The sequence below is a fragment of the Natrix helvetica genome (assembly GCF_964273705.1).
Source record: "Natrix helvetica genome assembly, chromosome: Z".
Lineage (NCBI taxonomy): Eukaryota > Metazoa > Chordata > Lepidosauria > Squamata > Natricidae > Natrix > Natrix helvetica.
The window spans coordinates 84,357,516-84,383,811 of record NC_138554.1 but is presented as its reverse complement, the minus strand read 5'-3'; the positions used below and the strand labels follow the sequence as shown (position 1 = coordinate 84,383,811).

The following is a 26,296-nucleotide window of genomic DNA, read 5'->3' as shown; positions in this document are numbered from 1 at the left end:
ACAGATGCATAAAAATATAAAATAATTACAATGAGAAAAGTTATGTAGTCATTAAGTGTCAATGGTGACTTGATGCACATAATCAAAATATTCACTTAGAAATCTAAGTAAATTGAATTCCATTTTAAATTAAACTAAACATTTAGTTGTTCTTGTGGCTTTGAGTACATTGTGGAACATGCCTCCTGCCATATTCTTGTTTTTTGAATAAATGCATTTGATGTTTGCTGCTCACTTGTCTTTCATTTCATAAGCAATTTAGCAGTAGAACTAATGAGAAAAATTGCAGTCCAAGAAAGCTTACACTTTACAGCTTAATACATTTATGCACTGTCAACTCTAAACACACATTACAAACAGAAAATGTGCTATTATTAAACATGATATTACCATGTATCAACTGAACCAGTAGTTGCGGCGGGGGGAGGCTCTGCCCACCTGCCCGGACGCAGAAGCATCACGCGCACAAGCGAACCGGTAGTAAAAAAAAATGGAAACCCACCACTGGATGTTACCTAGTTGAGTAATGAAATGTCTGCAAAAAAAACTACCAAGTTCAGAGATCACCAAGGACCCCACAATTCAATCCTGAGCTAGAAATATTATCTTCTATTGGTATTATACCAAACTGGATGTTTCAATAAATGCTTTTGAGTCATGAAGAAGAAAAAATGCCATTGCAAATTGTGGGATTATCAAACCGGACATATACTATGAATGAAGCTGCTATAATCTCTAAAGCGATTGTATGTTTAATAGAAGAGATATGGAATATACCTACTCTGTGGGCAGAAATTGTAGGTGGCCGCTCATGTATGGCACATGTTCTATATGTGGCACCTATTACTGTTTGTGTTGTTACATTTTGTACCAGTTGTAGCTGGATGGTCTTCCCCCTGCTCTTTTCTGCCTTGTCTTGGGCACACACTGCAGCTGTAAAACATCTGAGCCCCCACAATGTGTAGTTTAGCACAGTGTAGGAACACAGCACAATTTTTAGTATTAAAGCTATACTAAATACGGATATCCCTGCCAGGCATGGTGTACAAACAAAATTGGGGCAAAAGAAACAGCTAAGTTGCCATTAGTCTAGGAGTTATAAGCTGCATTACTAAATAATATATAAAGCTTCATATAATAATAAATTAAATATTTAAGAAGAAAAACTCTAGCATCGAGCCAGCCAGGAGTCGAACCTAGAATCTTCTGATCCGTAGTCAGACGCGTTATCCATTGCGCCACTGGCCCACGCTGGTAAAATGTGGAACTTTTTTGCCTGTATTCTAAATTCCGCCACATTGTAAATTCCATACACAGGTTTTTTGCGGGTAGTGCCGTAGTTTAAACCAATCAAAACCTTTCCACAGTCTTTCATTTTAGACCAGTATTTTTCAAACCTGGCAGTTTGAAGATGTGTAAACTTAAACTTACAGACTTCTCCAGGCAACATATTACTGGGGAATTCTGATAGTTGATGTCCGCACATCTTCAAGCTGGAAATGTTGAAAAACATTGTTTTAGACCTTAATTAGGAAACGCTGTACTTCCATAAATCGAAATTACAATGGATGATAGTCAATACCACGTCGCTTTCCATTCGTTGCCTAGAGCTGGAGCTAGCGTCACAATTGTGGTTCCCGCCCACTCATCTAGTATAGGTTGGCGTGATTAGAACGACAGATTCCACCAATCCCAGCTTTCCTAGTCATTGCTTCGCTTTTAGGGGAAGCCGTGGAATGATTTCTCATTAAGTTTGTCCTAAGTGGTGTGCCGTCTTGAAGGCCTAGGCGCGGCTGCCAAGTGACCGGGAAGCAAGGAAGGAATTCTAAATAAAAAGCAGGCAGAGCCCGAACGGAACTCCGCGGCGGACGAAGGAGCAAATGGGAACTAAGGTGGTAGCCGCGGCGGCAGCAGCAGCTGCCTACGAGGAGCTGAAGCTGTGAGTGAGCGGCCAATGGCCGGCGGGAAATACGACTTCTAATTTCGTGCCCCTCTAGAGGGTAAAATAAGCCCTCGTATGAAGGTGCCTCTGGCGCCTCCTCCCCTTTTGTTTTGTCGGGCTACGTCCTGGGTCGAGTCTCCCCCACTTGTAATAAGCGCTTGCCTTGGGAATTGTTCGTTCAACCCATATGTCGTGCACCAGCTGGGGAAAGGCTATCCCCCACCACTCTTGGCCTCTAGTTTTCCTCGCCCCAAGAAATCCTCTTTTCGATTCCTTTTTTCATGTATTATGGCCGGTAAACCCAACCACCGAAGCTTTCTGGGTCACTTATTCCACACCGGTTTTTTGCTTCTTCCGTGGCTTTTCTTCTCTAACCTCCCAGTCGAAGTTGAAGTCACGTACGTGGTCAAATCACCTCCAGCACAGCCGACTCGTTTACAGGGTCTGAAAATATTTCTTTGTGAAGTTTATTCTTCACTTATACTGAAGTCTCCCTTTCCTTGCTAAAATCATCTTTTGCCTTTTTTCATTGCTTTGTCCTGGTAAAAAAGTAAGAGCCTGTCTCCCCTTTCCCAGACCGAGTAATAATTTTTTGTTACTGGCCCTGTCAGTACCATTCAACCATTCAGGTGATCTAACCTGCAAACATTTTTGCAGCATGGATTACTTTAACTGGATAAGATGAAATCTATAGTTCAACTGATATGAAGGTCATGAAGTGGACTCTTCTGTTGTGCAATGAGCTGTTGTAGGTAAAGGCTTATGTTATTAGAAGAAGCTCCTTGCAAATAATTATGTAGAATGCTAAGTTGAATTATGAGAGCACAATAAATCCATGGTTTTATTTGATGTGAAGACATTTTACCTTTACATAACTGCTGCAATAGTCTGCCTAATACTAAGCATTGGTGATAGAGAATCTTTGGAAAGCCCAGGCAGGCATTGTTCCTTCATTGTTGCTCCTTGAAACTAGAAACCTGGGCCAACATCTTCCTAATGCGTACATTATGGAATTATGGGGTTATAATGCTTGCATAGTAGTTATGGTAGGGAGTGAGGCAGTATATTGTATTCTATGCAATACTGTAGTCTCTAGAAACAATTTATCTAGATAATGAAAGTTACCTCGGTAATAAGATTAAAATCTGTGTGTGTGTGCAATATATATATTGCATTCTATGCAATACTGTAGTCTTTAGGAACAATTTATCTAGATAGTGAAAGTTAGCTCAGTTATAAAATTAAAATCATATTTTGTTTGTGTGTATATATATAAATATATGCACATATACGCGCACACACACACACACACACTTTAATCTTATTACTGAACTAACTTTCACTATCTAGATTAATTGTATCTGGAGACTACAGTATTCCATAGAATGCAATATACAGCCTCACTCCCTACCATAACTACTATGCAAGCATTATAACCCCATAATTCCATAATGTACGCTGGCCTAGATTTCTACATTTCATGGAGCAACAGTGAAGGGGCAGTGTCCTGGGCTTTCCAAAGATTCTCCATTACTCTTTATTTTACTGATTTTAAGCATACTTACAAGGGAATGCTGTTTAGGGATTCAGTGTGGTAGAACTTCCCAAAAAAATCACAAATAAATATTGAATTAGTATTTTAAAGACCATTGCTTTTATTTATATATTCATTTATTGATAATAAGTTATCTAATAAAGTTGTTGATCAGTCAAATTGTCTCTTGGCTTATCAACCCTTAGTTTGTGTTATGATACGGAAATAGGGAACACATTTTATATGGGCTGTTCTTTCTGAAGTGTACAATTAAATTCTTAATATTTTTGATGGAGTTTAATGCTTGATACATACATTCCAGTAATCTCATCAAATGGAAAAATATGCAAATATATTTTTAGCCTAATTCAATTGCTTAATGGTTATTATTCTTTTCCTCTTTGATAAAACTGAAATTGGGACAAGCTGCTACAATGTTTCAACATACTGCAGAAAACTTTAAGCAATATTGTTCACTAACTATGGTAGGTTTCTTAAAAATGAAGGCTGAACACATGAAGGCTGCCTTCCTCTTCAGGTATAAGCTTTCTGTATGAGTGCTCTGAAACATGTTAATGAAGATTTTTTATTGTAAATTGAGGAGTAGGTAATATGTAGGCAGTTGTCATAATGGATTCAACAGTGACTATGTGTATGACGTTTGATTGAAATTAAGAAGGTTAGCTTCTCGATCTGTCATACTACTAAGTAATGGTACCATCCATCCTAATGAGTCAGGATTATCATCATTACAGATTTTGGTCTCTTAGGGGTCCAGGTTTAATATTGAAATCTCTTATGACAAATGCAGACATTTATGTGATTGTATCAGATAGAACAGGAAGCAGGTAAATGGATGAGTGTCTAAACTCATGTTTAAAAATTACCTGATGGAGCTGATGGAGTAGAAGGATTGCATCCTGATTAAGAATCTCCCTCCTAAAACATTATGCATTGTCTTTGCCAGTCTCCCACAGCTGTTAGGCTGATCACTTTTTCAAAGCCAGATTGCTTCAGACTTTGTTGATACAAGAGAAAACCCAGTTTGAAAGAACCAAACTTTGTTGCTGCCTAAAGAAGAATGATTCTGAACCCAAGAACTAGAGCAGAAGGATATGCTGGGGTTTAGAAGAAGACAATTTCATAGGAATGTAGAAGAAAAAAGTTGTGAACATATTAATGCTGGAATTAGTTGCCAGAGAGAAAAGGCTTTCAAAGTATGGAACTGTGTATATTGAGAAAAAGATAAGTAAATGGCAATATAGAGATTTCACATTATGGAACAAATTGTTAAAATGTAAATATAACAGTTATGTGAATGAAATTGGACTTTTTATTATGACTCAGATTGCTGGCCAAACAAAAAGTATGTTGATCTCTATGCTGGTAGAAATTTTTGTTGTCCCTCTTGCAATCCCCACCTTTTATATTTATATTTTGAGTCACTGTTGAATGGTGTTATCCTCACTGGTGAATGTACTATCCATTATAGATAACAATAATACTGTGTTTCCCCCAAAATAAGACCCAGTCTTATTTTCTTTTGGGCTTGAAAATAAGCAATCAGGCTTATTTTAGGGAGGTCTTATTTTTTTGACATGCAGGAGGCAGTGAGCACAGAGGCCAATGGAAACGGGAACACATGACTGCTGGCCGCACCCTCTCTGTCTCATTGTCTGCTTGCCGTGGCTGCAACGGGCGAAGCTCTCAGCATGACCCGGTCTCCAACTTCACTACCTGCTAGCCCAGTTGCTGCTGGAACACTTCTCGGGAATGGGGAGCGCTGTGCTGGCCGTGATGCCCATGCTGCTGTGGTCTCACAGGGGCTTTTTGCCCTCCTGGCAGTGCTGATCTTGGTCACCCTGCTGGGCTGATCTGGCTGTCACAGGATGAGTCGTCCCATATCAAAAACCTCCAAAGCACCACTGGCCTGCCAGGGGCCCTTTGCAAGTGTCCTCTGGTGGAGCCATGCTCGGCCTGTGCCGCCTCACCCGCCACCATCTTTTGGCTACTGAGAGCCAGCCTACATGCCTATTCACTGCTGCAGGCTCCGGGCATACAGCTATGCTGACCCTGGCACTCTTCAGGCCCTGGCGAGGGCTGCAGTTCTCATGGCAACTGTGCAAGGAAGGCATGAGGCTGCCCTTGGTCACCTGTGGCAGCTCTGCAGCCACCTCACCTTGCCCAGCCTATCACCAATCCCCAGCTGCTACCCAGCAGCCTACATACCTCCTTCTGGACATACGCCATGCACAGCTGTCAACAGGGATGCAATGCCTGCCAGGGTCCGAAGAGTGCCAGATTCAGCGTAGCTGTAGCCTGGCATCTGTAGCACCAAGTCGGTGTGCAGGCTGGCTCTCAGTGCTCCAAAGGCAGCAGCGAGTGAGGTGGCACAGGTGGCATGGCTCTACTGGCAGTCACTTGTGAGGGGGCCCTGGCAGGCCAGTGGAGCTCCAAAGATTTTTGATCTGGGATGAATCATCCCACGCCACACAGGACTAGCTCAGCAGGACAGCCGAGATCAGCACTGCCAGGAGGGCGAAGAGCCCTGCAAGGCTACGGCAGCTTGGGCAGCCGCTTGGCCACTTTAAGACTTGGGGATTTCAACTCCCAGAACTCTCAACAGCTCCCCTGGAAGTTGGAAGTTTGTATCCTGCGATAGGGAGCCTCCACCCCTGGCGGATGGTTATCTGCAAAAGCTGAGATGGACAGCCAGAGGTGGGGGGAGGGAAGCATGGACCTTTCTTGGCAGAAAGCTTCACAGAAAGCAAAATCAAACCTTGATTGGAGGGGGAGATTTTCCTGTGAGTACAATGTTAAAAGTTAATATTTCAGGAATGTAATCTGTAGAATTCCCCAGGTGCAACTCTCTGCCGCAGCTTCGGAGCAATCCTCCTTCCTGCTGCAGAGCCACCATAGAGCTCACACAGGGCAGTGCAATTGCTGGTGAATGGGGCCCTGGCAGACCAGCGATGGGAGAGGTGCTCCGGAGATATGGACTGAGTTGCTCCATGTCAGGCAGGAGCAGCCCAGCAGAGCTGCTGAGAGCAGCGCAGCCAGGGCGGCGGTGAGACCAGGCAAGGCCAGCAGCAGGAGGTACAGCAGACCCAGCAGCGGGCAGGAGGGGGGAGCCGATTCCGACATGCTGCATGGCTTTCTGCCTTGTAGAAGCAGCCTGAGCAAGACCTGAGCTCCAGGCCTGGCAGAGCACAAACTCTGGTCGACGCCTGCTCTAGAGCTACAAGGTTGAGTTGTGGAAAAAAGGGACCCTTGGCTGCGAGGTTGCCTGGCACCGTGGGGAGGACCAGGGCTGGCAAGAGTGCACTGGAAACACCTCCAGGTGCCCAGAGAGACAGAATGAGAGGCAGCTCCTGGCCCCATCTAATCCTTGGAGCTGCGATTAATGGACTGAGCCTCCATGAAGTGATCAGGGAATGGAAGCGCTGCCTCCTTTGCTGGCCACACCTAACCCCTTCACTACAGCTTATTTTGGGGGTAGAGCTTATATTAGGTCCATCTCAAAACTCAGGCTAGGGATTGTTTTCGGGGTAAGTCATATTTTTGGGGAAACATGGTAGTTTCCTCTTCTGGCTTTGCTGCTTTCTACTTCCATCATGTCACTGGTCAGTTTGAAAACCACCTATCAATCTATAACACTAGTGACACGTGTCTTAATTCAGGGCTCTGCGTACTTTTTCCAGACTGGTTTGTTTGTGATTTCACGTCCTCCTTGGGTCCCAAGTTAAAAAAAATAATTTGAAAAGATATTCAGATACTGTCCTGATCTATAGCTACAAATATCAGAATAGTACAAGTGTGGTATTCTATGGAAGTAAAAGTTGAATTTTGAAGAAAAAAAAAGAGTAATAATGCTTTTGAACTTTGGTGTTAAAAATGATTCCTGAGAATATTGTGGATGCCAGAAAACAAAGCATTGGCTAATCAGAAGGAAAAAAAAACCCTGGAAGTTTTCTTTCGAGACACAAATAACCAGACTCAAGTTACACTGGGCAACAATAATTTTGCTTCCAGAATGCTTTTGGATGTATCTATGGATTTTTGGCTGCTAATTATGAAAATAACCTGTAATGTAACCTATTATGTATTATTTTATAGAAATCTCTTTTTGCAATGTCTTATATAAATTGTAAGTTTTACTTGTGTTATAAGATGCTTTGTGATCTAATGCATGTCCAAGTATGCTTGATGGGCATATTGCATAACATTTGTGGATTGTACAGTTTGGGCATGCCCAGACATGCTTGGACTGGATGGTTGGAAGAAATGTCCTTCTGGGTTCAGTTCCAGGTGGGGAAAAAAGACACTGGAAAAATGGAGGCTGCTTGGAAAGATGGTTTAATAGTGGACAGGAGCACATGGTTTGAGGTCCTGAACAGAAAAGGTGATCATATGATTCAAGATGTTGGGTGAAGAAAAAAGAGAGAGAGAAAAAAAAGGGGGCTTGCTGGTTTTTTTATGTTCTGTTCAGCCCCATCTCTCTGTTTCCTGTTCCTGTGTAAGAAATGTATTCTGATTGGTTGTCAGACTCCCATGGGGCCATGCAGGGACAACTCTCTAAGTTTGTTTTGAGTCCAAGTTTGAGTTTCCAGCTCCATGTAGTGAGTTTCTGTGGAAGGCTAATACTATCATGCCTTAATCCCATCGCCCTGGAGCTGAAGGGGAGAATTCTTTATTATGTAGAATAGACTGGCTTGGGCATTTTAATGGTCCATTAAGGAAAGTGGGAGGTATTAAGAGTGAGTCTGTTTCCTGCCTAAAACATGTTTCTCCATTTCTTATCCAGGGAAATATAATATTCTTCCTTTTCAATATTTCCTAGAATATTTCATTCTTGTAGGAGAGGGGTGGGTGCTAAACTTCCTACAGTGGATGCTGCTTAGAAAGATACAAAAGCAGCTCATATGCATAGACACTATTTCGTTGATATTGGTTTCCATATATTTTGATCTGATTGTCTTAAGACTATCATTGTCTATATGTATGTAATTTACATAACAAGCCAGTATAGACTTGCTATGCTAAAGGATGATTGGTAATATCAGAAATGTCTCGCCAATGTCAGAACAGCTATGGTCCATTCTGCTATATTTGTGGTGAGTACATGCTTTAAGCCTCAAGGCGCACTATGACTGGACTTATTAAGAAAATGTCTGAACTGTACTTTTGTTGTGTCAAGACAAGGCCTCTGAAATAATTTGATTCCAGGATAAAATATGTGGCAAATGAACTGCTTGTTGACCCAACAAAGATATTTTGGCTCTGCTTCAAATAGAACTTAAGCTGATTAAAAAATTGTGTGAAAGTAATGAAGAAGGAAGATGAAATTTTCATGATTTGAGACTGATATTTCCAGGAATAACTAAGATTAAGAACAGCATTTTTGTTGGATCACAGATCAGATACGCCATTAATGACAAATAGTTCAAAGATCTGTAAGGCCAAAAAAATATTTTGGAAAGCATTCAAGGATGATATTTCTTGGCAACTACAGAGCACCAAACTATATTCAGCTGATGGACAAATTTTTTAGAGTATACAACACCGTGAAGGGCTACATGTCACCGAAGATTCATTTTCTACAGTTACACTTGGAATTCTTTCCCAAAAATATAGGTACAGTGAGTAATGAACATGGCAAAAGGTTTCACTAGGACACCGCTAAAATGGAAAAAGAGTATCAGGGCAATTCGAATCCATCAATGCTGGCTATTGTTGGACACTACAGCGACATGTATCAGGTACCTAATACAAACAACATTCGACAGCAAAACACCTTTAGCTCTGCTAAACATGCAGCTTGTCAGAAACATTATGTGATTAACTAAATTATAATCATTAAAAGTTAATTTCATATTTCTCAAGAATCCCATGTGATATAATTATAAAATTATACGTGTTCAATTTGAATTCATAATCAGAAGTTTTCAAACCCCAAACCTTTGGGAAACAAAAACTTGTCCAGTGATTATGTTTTGGACATACAGTATTATGCAAAGTTGTAGCGCTCTGGAGAAGGGTTTAATGCTGGGTAAAGTGGAAGGAAAGAGAAGAGTAGGATGACTAGCACATGGATTCAGTTATACTATCAATGACTATTGGAAGGCCTGAAGAAGCAAATCAGGGAGAGATCATCATGGAGAAAATAGTTATGTGATTGCTAAGAATTGATATATATATTTGATGGCATATACAGCTGTGTGAAAATGTCCTGCACGCTTTATGGTTTAAGGTTTACGGTTTATGGCATTTTTTGGATAGGCCATTGATTTTATGATATTTTATGCTGCTATGTAATTATTGTTATATTTAAATAAATACTGGTTGTTTTTAAGTAAAAATCATGAATTCCAAGCAGTATGTTGCAGTCCTGGAAAAGACCATGCTTCCTTCAGCTCAGCAACTTGTAGGGAAGGACTTTTTCTTCCAGGATGACAACGCTCCTTGTCATCGAGCCAAGTCCATCCAGCAGTGGATGAACAAGGATGGAGCTGGATTGGCCAGCTCAAAGCCCGGATTTGAACCCAATTGAGAATTTGTGGGCCAAGATTGGTTACAAAATAAGCAAGAAGCTTCCGAAGACCAAGCAGGAGCTGATTGAATCTATTATTGCAGCCTGTCACCAAAGATCACATGCAAAGGCTTATACAGTCTATGTCAAAGTGATGCCGCCTGGTGATAAGCAATAAGGGCTGCCCAATTTCATATCAGTAACCATGTTTGGTTACCTAAACAGTCCTTTTCAGGTCCACAAACAATAAAAATGTTAACAAAACACTAGCATTGGCCTTAGTAATTGCAACACCTGTGACACTGGGTATGCATCAGTTAATCTGTTTTCATAGTCATTGTAAGCATGCATTGTAAGCATGCAAGAAAATTCACAATCCCCATCCAAACAGCACCAAGTTGCAAAAAGCTTATGCTTTCCCTGCACGATTTGTATCCAACCAATACCAGAATCAACGATACAGTGCCAGATCATCACGTGCAATGGATGCTTCACAGTAGGGTCTAAATTCTTCAGCTGGAAATCTTCTGACATACTTATTGCACCGATTCCCAATCAAGTAGAAATTGCTCTCGTCACTGGCCTATTGTTGGCCCATTGTTCGTTGGTCACCGGCATACTTCTTGGCCCATGCACATCGACAAGAGTGGTGAGCGTCTGTGAGCAAGGGTTTACTTCGAGCCCTGTAGCCTTTGAGCCCTCTGGCAAGCAGTCTGCGATGCACTGTGCTTGTGCACACTTTTACATCACACGTTTCACCCCAAATTCTTGTAATCTGAGGTGAGGTGCGTTTCCTGTCAGCCATCGAAATGCATTGCAGAGCCTGATCTTGCCATTTTGTCAACTTTCTTGGTCTTCCAGAGCGGAGCCTATCATCAACCGAACCAGTTATTTGGTATTTTTCAACCACTCTGCTCACTGTGGTGTGATGGCATTTCACTCTCTTGGCTATTTCTGTACAGGAGTAACCCTTTTCATGAAGCACAATGATGCAATGCTGCTGCTCAGTACTAGTGAAGTAAAGGCCTTCATCCTTGCCCGCAGCCAGAGCTAAATTAAATTTCTCAATGCTTTTCATGCCTATTTATAGTCAGAGAGTATGACAACATTGATTGGCTCATAGATTTAGCCTCTGTGTATTTTGATTGGTCAGCCAAAGCTCACTGCTGATTGGCTACTTTCGATCCTAACATTCTCAAAAATTCAAGTTATGTTTGTTTTAGCACACAAACTCACTCAAAACTTTTAAAAGACCTTGGTTATATTAATAAAAATTATGCATTTCAATCCGACTACAGAAATTTTCATCAAAGTACTAATTTTCCATTGTTTCTATGAGTGAAAAGTTGATTAAACATGTAAATAAAGCTTAAAACTGAAACCGTGCAGGGCTTTTTCATACAGCTGTAAGTTAAAATAAGGTGAAATAAAGTGGAAGAACCCAAAGTCAAAAAAGACAGACAGATCATCCTACAGTTGTACAAATAATTAGGTCTGATAGAATGGGATAATTGAAATAGACTCTCTGGACACTTTTTACTTAAGGTGGGGGAGATTGATTGATTGAAATACAATTCTTCCTTCTCAATTAAAACATTGATGGTCTGTTTTCCTCTATGTTCCTTCAGATCTAGAGAAAGGTTGGTTTCAAAATAGAAGAAAGTAATTTGCTTAAAATGATTTTTTTAAAAAAATGAGGGTGATTTTAAAGGCTGGGACAGAAACGATTACCATATATTTGGAATATAAGATGCACCTTTTTTCACCCAAAAAAGAGGGTGAAAATCTGGATGCGTCTTATACACTGAATACAGAAAAATACGGTAAGTTGAATGCTCGTTAGAGACCAGAGATTCAAAGGCAGTTCTTTTTTTCAATGTTCCCAAACACATCTACAATAGATCTGCTGATTTTGCCTGTAACATAATAGATGATAAAAGTATTAGAGATTTCATATATTTTTCTTGGAATATTGTTGGTATAAAGAGGAAATACCATTTTTATAACTCAAGTGTTGACTTCAATGTATCTCCACATGAAGGCAATATTAGGAAACTAGAGAAAATTTGTTTTCAGGCCATATTTATTATCTACAAAAGTGTAAGTAAAGTCAGGATCTGCCTTTCTTTTGAAATCTCTATATCTAACATCTAGCTTCTCTCTAACATCATCCATCCATCCATCTTATATGGCTCACAAGAAATGTCTCTGGGTGGTACACAACAAAAAAAAGTATAAGAACGACTTCCGGTGGCGCCTCTGGCCTTGGAGGACGCTCCCTCGGGAACGCCAGCCCCATGTTTGAATAACAAGCTGCTAAGATAGCATAAATCAGCTGTCCAGCGGTTTGAACCCCCCCTCGGGAAAAGAGGGGGAGGTGAGCTGTCTGGCATAGGGTAGAGGCCCCCAGCGGCCTCAGAAGCAATTCTGTGGCGTGAAGGGTGTGAACTCCCCAGGAAGCCCGACAATCTCCTCATCTCGGGGCGCTTCTGCCTTTGCAGAAATAAAAGGCAGCGTCCACCCCTGCTATTTCAACGCTTATTCTACGTTTGAATAAGACGCAGGTGGAGCGAATCAGGAGGTCAATATATCGCAAGTACAAGCCTTAACTCCGTAGATTATATCTCCTTCTGTAAACTTAAAGGGAACTTTAAAAAAATGGCGCTGGAATAATAAAGGGTGTGGTGAAAACGAAAGTGAAGCAGAAAGCTGATTAGCACTTGTTAAGTGCTTGTTAGTGCTGCTGGAAGACTTGAGAGAATAGGTGGATTTTCTGGACTGAACAAATTGGTTGCTTAAAAGCTTGATTTGAATACTTTGAAATGGCTTCAAAGCAGGCAAAATTCAATGTTTCAAAAAGTTCTGGTAGTTCGCCAGCACAGTCACAAAAGTTGCAGTCTTTACTACCTCCGGTGGAAACACAATCACAAACCCTGACACTGGAGGCTCTACAAAATAATTTACAAAATGCATTAAAAGAACAGGCAGTTGTCTTGGAGGGGAAAATTGCAAGCTCCTTTAAAGATGTCTCTGATGAAATATCTGGAATTAAGGATTTAATCCAAAAACATAATCAAGAGATAAGGGAGGATATAGTCGAGGCATTTAAAGGATTATTTGGTTACGTAACATCTCTCGATGAGAAGGTGGAAGAAATTAATGAGTCTAATATAAAGTTGGACAATAAACGTATGGAGGCACAAAATAAAATTGATAGGTTGGAGGCGGAGCTTACAATGATACAATATAGAACAATGAAATTTGCCCTGAGGATAAGGGGTTTGAAAGAACATAAACCAAGAAAATTTAAGAGAGATTTTTGCAGACGCTTTCGCTCAGTTAACTGGGGAATCAAAGGCCGAATGTGCCTGGCAAATTGACAAAATTTACTGCGTTAATTCATGGATTGCCAGACAAAGACAACTGCCAAGAGATATTGTAATCTATTTTGTCACCAGGAAAATTAGGAATGAAATATTGCAAGCAACCTATAAAAACAAACTGCAAGTGGCAGGTCAAGATGTGATAGTATTGAAGGAACCCCCCCCCCCAAATGTTGAGATCTAGAAAGGACTATGCATTTCTGGTGGATGAACTTAGAAAGCGCCAGATTCAATACAGATGGGAGACCCCAGCCAGATTGGTGGTGAACTACCTTGGAGAAAGACATCGTCTCAACTCTGTCTGGAAGGCAAAATATTTTTATAACATAGGATTAAAGGCAGGATGCCCCCCATCTTCAGGTCCCAAAGAAAGAAAAGAGACAGAGGACCCCAGGCAACAAGATAATCAGGCACAAACGGGGGTTGTGAGTTTATTGCAGGAAACAGAAGAAATTATGGAACAGAGACAAACCCGTGCGGCTACTAAACGTAAAGAACAAGAATTAAAGTCTCAACAAGCCCAGATGATAGTCCAAGATAATATAAACATGAGCACAGAAGCAGTGGGAGGAGCTAGACCGAAGATGAAATCCCAGCAAGATTTCCAGGCAGCTCTTAGGAAGCTTCAGCATGCTGAAGATGACAGTTAAATTTCTAACGGAACGTCAATGGCTTAAACTCACCACAAAAAGGGAAAAAAATATTTCACTATTTGAAACAATTTAAAAATGATGTAATTTGCTTACAAGAAACACACATTAGAACACTGGATCAGAAATACTTGATAAACACAAGACTGGGATCGCATTTTGTAGCATCTGCTCCAGAGAAGAAAACTGTATAGTCATATATTTAAGAAAAGACTTAAAGGCTGAATTAATTGAAGCAGATTCTCAAGGTAGATATATTGCAATTGAACTATTAATAGAAGGAAAGAAAATACTCTTAACAGGAGTATATGCTCCCAATCAACAACAAGAAAAATTTTATAAGTTGCTTCACACTAAATTAACACAACAGGGTTATAGATCCTGCGTTTTACTGGGCGATTGGAATGGAGTACTGGATCCCGTTCAAGACAAGAAGAGGCTTTTGCAAAATACCCAAACACGAACAAGATTACCTAAATCCTTTTTTGATATGATGGATGACTTTGAACTGAGAGATATCTGGAGAGAACGGAATGTTAAAGAATGGGATTTTACTTTCTTTTCTGATAGGCACCAATCCTTTTCCAGAATTGATTTTATACTAATTACAAATGACTTTTTTTCCAGGGTGAAGAAGACTAAGATATGCCCGAGAACTTTAACAGATCACAACCCAGTTTGGATGGAATTTGAATATGGAGACCGACCTAGGAGGTCTTGGAGATTAAATGAAAATCTATTTAGATATGAGAAAAAATGTTATGGAATGTAAAAAACTATTGAAATAATATTTTGCTTTTAATATGCATAAGGGGATATCTATGGAAATGGTTTGGGACGCAAGTAAAGCATACTTGAGAGGTGTTTTAATAAATTTGAATAATATTTATAGGCGCAGACAAACGGAGAAACAAAGGGAATTAGAGGAAGAGATTTTAAAAAAGAGCAGGAGTTAATGTCTAAACCAGATGCTAAGAAGACAAAAGAGGTAATTACAGTTTAATATGTTAATGTCGGACCAGATAGCCACTAATCTTCTATATGCTAAACACAACACTTTTTGCAATGCCAATAAACCAGGTAGATGGTTAGCATATATGTTAAGGAAAAAACAAAGATCTCGTAATATAGAGAAAGTAGAATACAAAGGAAAAGAAGTTTTTCAACAGGATATGATTAAAAAGACTTTTTTAGAATTTTACACCAGATTGTATGCTGGTGACAAAATGCAAGGGTCAGACATAGACAGATATTTGGAGAAAGAGAAAATTCCTATACTTACAGATGAGCAAAGGGGAAGATTGAATCAACTTGTAACTACAGAGGAAATCTTCCTGGCAATTAAGCAGTTAAAAATCGGCAAAGCTCTAGCACAGATGGCTTGACAGCAGTTTATTATAAAAAGTTACAACTAGAAATGATGGAACCTCTTAGGGAATTATTTAATAAAATCCAAATGGAAGGCAGGGTTCCACCATCCTTTGAAAACAGCTTTTATTTCATTGATTCCAAAAGACGATCAGGATCCTACCCAGCCAAAAAACCACAGGCCTATTTCATTACTTAATACAGATTATAAAATTTTTGCTAAAATATTGTTAACAGGTTAATGCCAATTGCGCAACAAATGATTCACAATGATCAGTCTGGTTTTATACAGGGGAGACAAATGAAAAGTAATGTAAGACAAATCATCAATATAATGGAATATTTGGGAAAGTATAACCCAGTCCCGGCAGTGCTTTTATTCTTAGATGCGGAGAAAGCATTCGATCAGGTCAATTGGCAATTTTTAATAAAAATATTACAAAAGATGCAGTTCGGAGAGCGGTTCATGCAATCTATCAAAGCAATATACCAGAAACAGACAGCACAAATTATAGTTAATGGAGGCTTAACAGAATCTTTTAAAATTGAAAAAGGAACAAGACAGGGGTGTCCCTTGTCTCCATTATTGTTTATTTTAACCCTGGAATTGTTATTGAACAGAATACGTGGGTCTGACGAATTACAAGGAATTAAGATTAGGCACTACGAATATAGAGTAAGAGCATTTGGTTGTAACTTTAACCCAACCGGGGGAATCAGTTACAGGTTTAATGAATATAATTAATCAATATGGTCAAGTATCTGGGTTCAAAGTAAATCTAGGGAAGACAAAGATGATAGCTAAAAATATGACTACGAACCAAAAACAAAACAGAATTAGAAAGAGTAACAGGATGTGAGATAGTAAAAAAGGTTAAATATTTAGGAATTTATATTACAACTTCAAATGGGAAATTATATAAGTACAGTTATGAACCATTATGGCATAAAATACAGATAGAAATGAATAAATGGAAAAAAACTACAGTTGTCTTTGTTGGGAAGGATAGCAGCAGTTAAAATGAATGTTTTGCCCAAGTTTCTATTCTTCTTTCAAATGATACCAATACTTAAAAAAGATGCAAATTTGGAAGAATGGCAGAAAGGTATTAACAACTTTGTTTGGGCAGGAAAGAAACCGAGAATAAAAATTAAAATAATGCAAGATATACGCGAAAGAGGAGGCTTAAAAATACCCAACTTAAAACTATACTATGAAGCAGTAGTTTTAACAACAATTAGCGATTTGATTAACCTAACAGAAGATTGAATATTGAATATTGAGGGTTATGATCTGATATATGGCTGGCATGCTTATGTAGTATATGACAAGATGGCCGACAAGATTTTTAAAAGTCATATTTTAAGGAATGCTTTATTGCGTGTCTGGAAAAAATATCAATATAGGTTAAATGACAAGATACCTATGTGGGGGGGTGCCCAGACACGCTATAGAGAACATAAGTATAGAACAAAAACAAGATGTAACTACATATGCAGAACTTCTTAGTATGGATATAGGTGTACCACAGTTAAAATCTTTGAATGTATTAAGAGACAAAAGGGTAATTCAAAACTGGTTTCAGTATGGTCAGTTACAGGCTAGATGGAAAAAAGACTAGAAATCTGGTATTATCCAAAATGAGGATAATTTGATAAAACAAATTAGGGACCAGGGTCAAATGCACATAAAAAGGTTGTTTAATGTATTGATAGAAATAGACTCAGAAACAGAATTAGTTAAAGATTGTATGATAAAATGGGCACAAAATTTTTAAGAACCAATAGTGATGGAAAAATGGGAAGAGATTTGGGTAAGAAATGTAAAATTTACACAAGCTCAGAACTTGAGAAAGAATTTTTACAAGGTGCTGTGCAGATGGCATTTAGATCCAAAAGGCTTGCCTGTATGTATCCGAATCTACAATCTAAATGTTGGAGATGTGACTGTGTTGGTGCCACATACTACCATATTTGGTGGACTTGTAAAAAAGTTAAAGCATTTTGGATAAAAATATGGTGGGTTATTCGAAATATTTTGAAAAAGAGGATAAAGTTCACACCCCAGTTGTTTTGGTTAGGTATAGTTTCAGATTGTACTGTTATAGAGATTAATTTGATTTTGAACCTAATGATGGCAGCAAGATTGTTGGTGGCGCAATATTGGAAGAAAGAAGAGTTGCCCACTATCCAAGAATGGACGTTAAAAGTAGTAAACTTAGCAGAGATGGCCAAAATTTCAGTGTATCTGAAGGACCACTCAGATGAGAAGTACAAGCTGGACTGGAGAAGATGGATTGACTATATTCAAAACAAATACCGGACAAAAAAATTTCAGTTAGCTTATGAATGAAGGCATAAGGAATGCTACAATTTATTTAAAGTTAGTTTAATAAAGGGGGAGTTAAAGCACAAGAATAGTAACATGTTAAAATTAGTTAGCTTATGTTAGCGTATGGTTGTTAAATGTTTATACCCTGTATTTTGCTCTGGGAGGTCGGGGGGAGGGAGGGAGGGAAGAGGGGTAGGGATGGGGGAAGAGGGAAGGGTAAGGGGGGTAATAATTGTAAAACTTATTAAAAATTTTAATTTTAAAAAAGTATAAGAACAATAAATATGTCCAATGCAGTCATTTTTTTTTAAACCCTCAAGAGATTTGATCAGCAGTGAAACCATCACAAGATCTCGCTAGGTCCTTGAGACCCACAGCCTGATGGCAAAGCCAAGTTAATAACCTATCTGGGCCTATTTAAGATCAGGCTTGTCCACTCTGAGGCCCACAGGCTCTACATGCTCTTGGACATTTAATACAATCGTGCAACATTATGTGATTTATTTACATTAACTATATTATATATTTTATGTGTGCCCCAAGACAATTCCTCTTCACTCAGTGCAGGTTAGGCAAGCCAGAAGATTGGACACCTATATTTTAGACCGATGAAAGAACCTGATTATATTTTGGGTGTCATATCAAGATCTGTATTATCTTTAGAAGATTGTAGTATGTTATATCTCATAAAAATAATAATTTGGATTGCAATGGTTTTGAAGGTGACATTATGCTAGGGTTTCATTTGAATTCAGTGTTTGTGTGAAATAATATTATCCTGAAAAACAGGAATAAGCTCCTTTGACAATAGTTTTAATATGCAACATGCATTATCTACCTTTTCTATTTGGGAAGCATAACTTATAAAACTATTGCAATTAGTTTCTAATGGTAATATGGAGAAATGAAAAACTTAATGTACTCAGTCTTACATGTTTGTTATTACTGAATTTGTGCCTTTGGTTTTTGGTTAGCGGAATGACAAGGAGCCAAGAACATTAATATTATAAATTATTTATATTAATTCACTTTGCAAATAATTAAAGTCCCTCAAGGCCACTGTAATTTTGGTTCTAGTGTAGGATGAGGCAGCTGGGCTCATTTTTTTAAAATAGTCTCACAGTTGTATCTTTGTTCACAACTGTCATATATCCAGAGCTAAATCTGATTCGCATTAGACTCCAAATGTTTACTTCATCTTATTGCTTCATTATCCTATCTAGCAGAAAGAACAAAATGAAGCAACTTATTTGCCAAGTTGACTACTGATCATGATTAGACCACTATAGTAGGATACAGGTGACAATCTTTAAATCCTCATTCAGTAGTAAAGCTCACTGAGTGACTTTAGGTCAATGATTTATTTCATCCTTGTTAGGGATGTAACCCTAGGCTTGGCTTGCCAATGTATATAAACTATGATTATTTTACTGTTGCTTTAAATGCTTAAGAGATGTAATTGGTTTGTTACCTCAAGCAGCAATAAGGGGGAGCCAGAATGACTGTTAGTTCTCTGTTTGTTAGAAGCTGGTCCGTGAGTGAGGTATTGTGGTTTGCAACTGTTAGCTATTTTGTGGGTTAAACAGAGAATATTGATTACTGAATTACTGAATTACTGAACCGTGTATGACTTGGACTGTTAACTGGATTCTGAATACCTCTATATTTCTACATAGTAAACTACTATATTTTTATACTATTCAGTGTCTCTCTATGCTGGTTTGTGCGTGTTATTCCATATCACTCTCATTACGCTTCTCTGCATACTTGCTCTTCTAACGGGGAGCTTAATTACTTAACAATTCTTATAAGGTTATTGTGAAAATAAAAAAGGAGAGGTCAAAGTTGTGTTGGGGACATGTCAATCAGTATGCTGCTTTCAGCATCTGAAGGAAGATGGAAGATTAATATAAGAAATTATGGGAGACCTAGTTTTGGAAATGGTTTTATCAATGAGGAATTTTCATAATATCTCAATCTAGTTTGCAGCTCTTGGGATTTCCTGCTAATCTCCTACCCCAGTATTTTGAGATTAACTTTGAATGGGTAGATGCTGCTACTTACTGCAACTTTTAGGCTGTGTTTTTTTTTTATTACATTTGTATTACTTTTTTTGTGCAAGACAGCGCAAATGGGATTTCTCCCCATGTTTTATCTTTGCAGCAGTATCAAAAAGTCTGGCTAATGCCCAGAGTTATCATCTGTGGTGATACTCTTTGTGATCAGTTATGAGTGTATTAGTCTTCTGTTAGCATAATGGATTCAGATGTGTGAAGTTATCTTATGTATCCATTTCATGTATTTTTAAACTTTGATTTTCTTCCGTATTCACTCATCTTCTATTTTAACAAAATATAGCTAATTTATTATTTTGAATAACATACTCTTGAAATCTACTTCTCTGTGTTTATCATTTTGAAATCGTTTTGGCCCTACTTGTTTCGGCTTATCATTTTGTATTGCTTTATTTGAAACAGAATATTTCAGTTATTTTACTGACAATAAACAATTTTTATTATGCTTTATTTTTTTATGCTAAATAAAATATAGTCATTTGTTTTCATAGAAATTGGAGCTGAAATCCTCTTTTTAACTGTCTGGATCATGCCATTTTCAATGAACATAAAAATGAAAATCCATTATGGTATTAGTTTTTATGGCAAAGAAAAAGGTGTGTAATTTAAATTATTTAAACTTTTTGACTTGCCCCTGATCAATGAATGAATAAATGATTACAGATCTATTTAAACATTTATTAGATCACACCATTTTGCACCCATTTTGATATATCTACTTATAATTTTTTACATTTTCCTGTACACCGCTTGGAGAGTCCAAGCAATGGGTTAATTCAGTCTGCTTGCCCTTAGGACTGAGGAACTTTTTTTCCTTTGGCCACACCTGGTGTAGTCACTCCCCAGAATTATTCCTCAGTCAGCCCGTTTGGATGCAATTAGCTTGAGCTCCCAGCTGAATTAATCCTTTTTTTGGCTTGGACTCTATATTTCTACATTTCTTTTTTCCTGAAATCTCCCCTATTATGGAGTGCTTTTTCCTTCTTCGTTGCTGTGCATTTCCCAGCAGATTCTTCGCTCTAGAAGGCCAGGAGGTAAGTCGGAAGGTGGGGGGGTTGCTCCTCAGCCGATCCGAAAGGGACAGCTTCGGAGGCCTGCCGCTTGTCTTTTAAAACGACGCTGCTGCAGCGGCAAGCTCCCTGATCCCCCAAGCCCCTCGTTTTTTGTTTTAGACGCAGTTTTTTCGTGTCCCCGGCCTGCTAGAGGACCTCTGCCGCAGGGAGGAGTGGGCGATGGTCGCCTATTGAAGCGCGGTCGCCCCTCCAGTCTCCCTCTGTCCCCACGCTGTTGCGGTGGCCATTTTAGGCGTGAAAAGTTCGCGCTCTTTTCTGGCCGCCATTGCGCTTCAGCCACGCTACAACAGGAGACCGCTGGAGGTTGGGGGGGCCTGGCAAGGGTCTCCAGGCCGGCCCACCTGCCTCCATTTCCCCTTTTTGCGAGCGGTGCTGGTTTCTGGGCCATGTAACGGTCACCATACTGGCTCAGGGAGGAGGCTTCTGTAAGGTGCAGGCCAAGACCAGTTTTTTGCATAGTCATTCTCCTCCCTGTCTCTCCTGCGGGGCCTTGCACCTGGGTGCAGGCCTCGATCCTACTCCTAGGCCATCCTACTGGTCTTTATGCAGGGGATTTTTTAATGGTTGGATATTTTTATAACTCAAATGATTCTCTGTACTGTTCATTCACTAATCCTTGATTTTTTTCTCTTCCCCCTTTTGCAGCAGACCAGTCTCACTTCTACTTCCACTACCATATCATAGCCTTGCACCATCTTGTGTGGTCATTGACTATGGAGCTGCCCAGTCCCCCTGATTCCCAAGATACTAGGCCAGGCCTCTCCCAGGCCCCTAGCAAGGGTTCCTACTTTTTGGGGAGTGGGGGTGCGGGCAAGAGTTGTGGGGGAGGATCTGGGAAACATCGTTCCAGGACCCCATCAGTGGCAGAGGCCAAGGATGCTGAAAGGCGCCAGCGTGCCCTTGACAAGCAATTCGAGAAGGCCCGACGCCAGGCAGGCAGGGAACCATCCCACTCTGACTTTCCCTCATCTCGGGAGGATCCCCAAATAGTCCTGTCCGAGGAGGTGGAATCCCAGGACCTGTCCCCAAACAGGTCACTCATGGAGCTGGCTTCCCAAGCCCCCTCCTGGGCCTGCGAACAAGCCCCTCCCCCTGGGGATGCTAGCATAGACAACATGCCAGGAGAGGCTCACCCTCCTCTAGAGGAGGCCCTAGATCCAGATTCGGATCAAGACGAGCTCTCCCCCCGCATGCAAGAGGTGATGGCATGTGCCATTGCCAAGGGCATTGCCGAGGCCATGAAGTTTAAGGATCCCCCTTCAGTGGCCCCTAAGGGCTCCGGGTCCGACCAGGCCGCTCCCCCTCCAGCCAAGCGAACTTGCCACCCTTCACTGGAGTCTTCTGTGGTCAGTGAGGCCTCAGCCCTTGAGGATCCTGACCCGGAGGGCCCAGGGTTGTCAGAGGACGAGGACCTCCCACCCGAGGCACCCGCCTTTGTGGGTCTTTTCAAACCCAGCCTTTTCAAGTCAGTCCTCCATAAGGTCAAGGCTGCCACCAGGGTGGGGATCAAGCCCAAACCGTCCACGCCAACGGTGGACTCGACTCCGGTCAACCCCAACATGGTCATGTTTGACATGCCCACTCCTCAACAAGAGTTGGTTCCTGTCCCTGGGTTGTTCCTCGATCTTATCCAGCGCCAGTGGGCTCAGCCAGCCACGCAGTCTTCTCCCAGCGGAGTGGACAAAAAAGCTCTACACTATGGAGCTGGTCCTGGAGGACCTTCTGGTCCTGCCAACTGTTGATCCGCCCATAGCAGCCCTCACCTCTAACTCCTCCCTACCGGCTGACCTCCTGGAAGGCCTCAAGGTGGAGGATAAGAAGGCGGAGAAGGCATGCCACAAAACCCATCTTGCGGCCACCTGGGCCATTAGGGCTTCTTCGTCCGCGTCCTTCTTCAACAGGGCCTCTGTAATCTGGCTGCGTGAGCTGCTAGCTAAGCTCCCAGCGGGAGACGTCCGTCTCCACCAAGATGTGTCTAAAATAATAGCGTCCTCCCAATACGCCGCTGACGCATCTCTCAACGCCACCAAATTTGCCTCCAGGGCCCTAGCGTCCAATGTGACATCTCGCTGCTTAATCTGGCTCAGGCATTGGCAGGCGGACCAGAAAAATAAATGGAAATTGGCTTCCACCCCCTTTAAGGGGTCTAAATTATTTGCCGAGGCTCTGGACCCTCTTCTCATAGAGTCAAAAGACAAGAGGAAAGTCCTCCCTTCCCTAACCAAGAAACAGGACTGCAAGGCTGCACCCTATCCTAGGAGGCAGTCCTTTCGAGCCTCCGAGCCTTCCACTTCCGCCTCCTCCTTCTCTTCCCCTAATAGATCCTTCGGTCAGCAGGGGGACAGATCCCAGGACAGGCCGGCCTTCCGAGACAGGAACAGACAGCAGTTCAGCTTCCGCAAGTATAACCGCGGTGGGGCCTCCAACAGGCCATTCCGTAAGTCAAAGTGACTGCCCAAACTCAGCGCCCATAGGAGGTCGCCTCCAACTGTTTGCCTCCCATTGGGTCCAGACCACCGAGGACGCCTGGGTCCTCCAGATTGTCAGGGAAGGCCTCTCCCTGGAATTCCTGTCCCTTCCTCCCCGGAACTTCATCCGGTGCCCCACCCCAACCTGCCCTCAAAAAAGGGAACGCATGGACCAGGAGGTCAGGCACCTCCTGGACATCAAGGCCGTGGAACCTGATCCACGGGACGAGGAGGGGAGGGGTTTTTACTCCATCCTCTTCCTGGTACCCGAGAGCTTGGGGGGGTGGAGGGCCATCTTGGATCTCAAAAACCTCAACAGGCACATCACCTATCGGAGGTTCAAGATGCAGTCCCTCCAGACCATTCTGGTGGGGATCCGTCAGGGAGACCTCCTCACCTCTTTAGATCTAAAGGAGGCATATCTCCATATTCCTATCCGTCCCCAGCACAGGAAGTTCCTGCGCTTCTTCTATGCCGGCCATCACTTCCAGTACAGAGCCCTTCCATTCGGCCTCTTGTCCGCTCCTCGGACGTTCACCAAAGTTCTGGTGGTTGTGGCGGCCCAGCTAAGATGCAGGCCCATAAGGCTGCAGTGCTATCTGTACGACATTCTCATCCAGTCGTCGTCCAGACAGCAGGCCTTGCAGGATCTCCAGGTCACCATGAGGTCTCTCAGAAGTCATGGCTTCTCTCTAAACATAGAAAAGAGCCACCTCGTCCCAACCACCAGACTGGTCCACCTGGGGGCGGTGATAGATGCCACCTTGTGCAGGGTTTTCCTCTCCCAGGACAGGTTGGAAGGCCTAAAGTCCATGACCCACAAGGTGATGCACATGAGGCAAGCTCCAGTGGTCCTTCTGTCGCAGCTGCTGGGGAAAATGATTTCCTGCATCTCCATCGTCCTGTGGGCCCGCCTACATTCCAGGGCACTGCAGTGGCTGCTGTTACCTCATCAGAGGGCCTCCAGGAGCAACTCGCCCATGCTGATACGCGTCCCACCAAAGGTGAAGAGGTCTCTCCGTTGGTGGGTGTCTCCGGCGATTCTCAAGGGCCACCTCTTCAAGGAGCCCGAGAGGCTGATCATCACCACAGACGCCAGGCTCACCGGCTGGGGGGCCCACATGAGTCACCTGGTAGTACAAGGCAAGTGGTCCCAAGTAGAAGCGAGCTACAGCATCAACCTGCTGGAGTTGCGGGCCGTCCGCTTGGCCCTGCGTCATTTCCGCCATTCTGTCCATCGACGCCATGTGCTCCTGATGACGGACAATGTGGCCACCAAGGCGCACATCAACCGCCAGGGTGGCACCAGGTCCAGGTCACTGATGAGAGAGGCGGAGTCCCTGGGCCGCTGAGCGGAGTCTCACCTGGAATCCCTCCGCTCCGACCACATCTCCGGAGTGGACAACACCCACGTGGACTGATTGAGCAGGACAACCATAGATCCCGCGGAGTGGAAACTGGACCCTCGTCTGTTCCATCAGCTGTCCAGCAGATTCGGCGCCCCGACAGTTGACCTCTTCGCGTCCAAGGAAACACGCAGCTCAGGCGCTTCTACACCCGGTTCTTCACCCCGGGGGCGGAAGGGACAGATGCGTTGCAGGTGGCCCCGCGAGCTGCTGTATGCCTTTCCTCCTCTGCCTCTCCTTCCACAATTCATCACCAAGGTCATCGCAGAAGGGGCAGAAGTCCTTCTCGTAGCTCCCCACTGGCCCTGCAGGTCGTGGTTCGCCAACCTTGTTCATCTGTCGGTGTCTCTTCTGTAGCGCATTCCGCCGGACCAGATCTCCCTCAGCCAGGGGGCCATTGTCCATCCGGAGCCTCAGTGGCTTCAGTTGGCTGTCTGGCACTTGAGGGGGACCAACTGAGGGGCGAAGGTTTGTCAGATGAGGTGGTGCGTACCATACAGGCGGCTAGACGTCCTTCTACCACAAGAATTTACGATGCGTCCTGGGCCGCCTTCGCAAAGTGGTGTGAGGAGCTGCACATCGACCCGACGACCGTGCCTGTCTCCCGGGTCTTGGACTTCCTGCAAGGAGGACTCGACGGGCCTGGCTCCAAATATGCTTCGGCGCCAGGTGGTGGCCCTGTCCACCGTCTGGTCAGGTGACCCCCTTTTGCCACTTAGCAAGATTCCGAGGGTGCGCCTCTTCCTCAAGGGTGCCTCTAACCTCCGTCCTCCCACTGTTCATCGCTACCCTACTTGGCAGCTGTCCGTGGTCCTGCGGGCTCTCACCGCCCCGCCCTTTGAGCCTCTACGCACGGCGTCCCTCCGCCATCTGACGCTCAAGACAGCCTTTCTTGTCGCCATCACGTCCGCCTGTCGGTTCTCCGAGCTGGCGGCTCTGTCAGTTCGCCAGGACCTATGTGTCATCCATCCCGACAGGGTTATATTGAGACTGGACCCGACTTTCACCCCAAAGATAAACTCGTGGTTCCACAGAGCGCAGGACATCATCTTGCCAAACTTTTGTCCCCGCCCGTCGCACCCCAGGGAGCGCTCCTGGCACACCCTTGATGTTAGGAGGGCCTTGAAGGTCTACATCGCTCGGACTGCAGAGTTCCGGAAATCAGAGGCCCTCTTCGTTTCTTTTCAACCAGGCTCCTTGGGGAAGAAGGTTTCTTCATCCACAGTTGGCAGGTGGCTTCGAGCCTGCATAGCCTCAGCCTATGAGTGCCAGTCCAGATCGGTTCCGCGCAGCATCACCACGCACTCCACTCGAAGCGCGGCCACCTCTGCGGTCTGGGCCACTCAGGCCTCGATACTCGACATCTGCAGGGCCGCTACGTGGTCTTCTCCATCGCCCTTCGTGCGACATACAAATTGGACGTTTTCGCCTCGGCTGAGGTGTCTTTTGGCAGACGAGTGCTCCAGGCAGTTGTATCAGCGACCGAACCCCGGGAGCCTTCTTCTGTCCACCCGGATGGACAATAACTTGGGTATG

General features: G+C 42.7%; 1 protein-coding gene across 1 annotated transcript in view; it reads left to right on the top strand.

Moving 5' to 3' along the window:
• Positions 1-1,699: 1,699 nt before the first annotated feature.
• Positions 1,700-26,296, top strand: part of SACM1L (SAC1 like phosphatidylinositide phosphatase) — a 61,039-nt gene continuing 36,442 nt past the window's right edge. Inside the window, exon 1 of the mRNA XM_081970097.1 lies at positions 1,700-1,939. Coding sequence (XP_081826223.1) covers positions 1,881-1,939 — 59 coding nt within the window. The 5' untranslated portion in view covers positions 1,700-1,880. The remainder of the gene's footprint in view (positions 1,940-26,296) is intronic.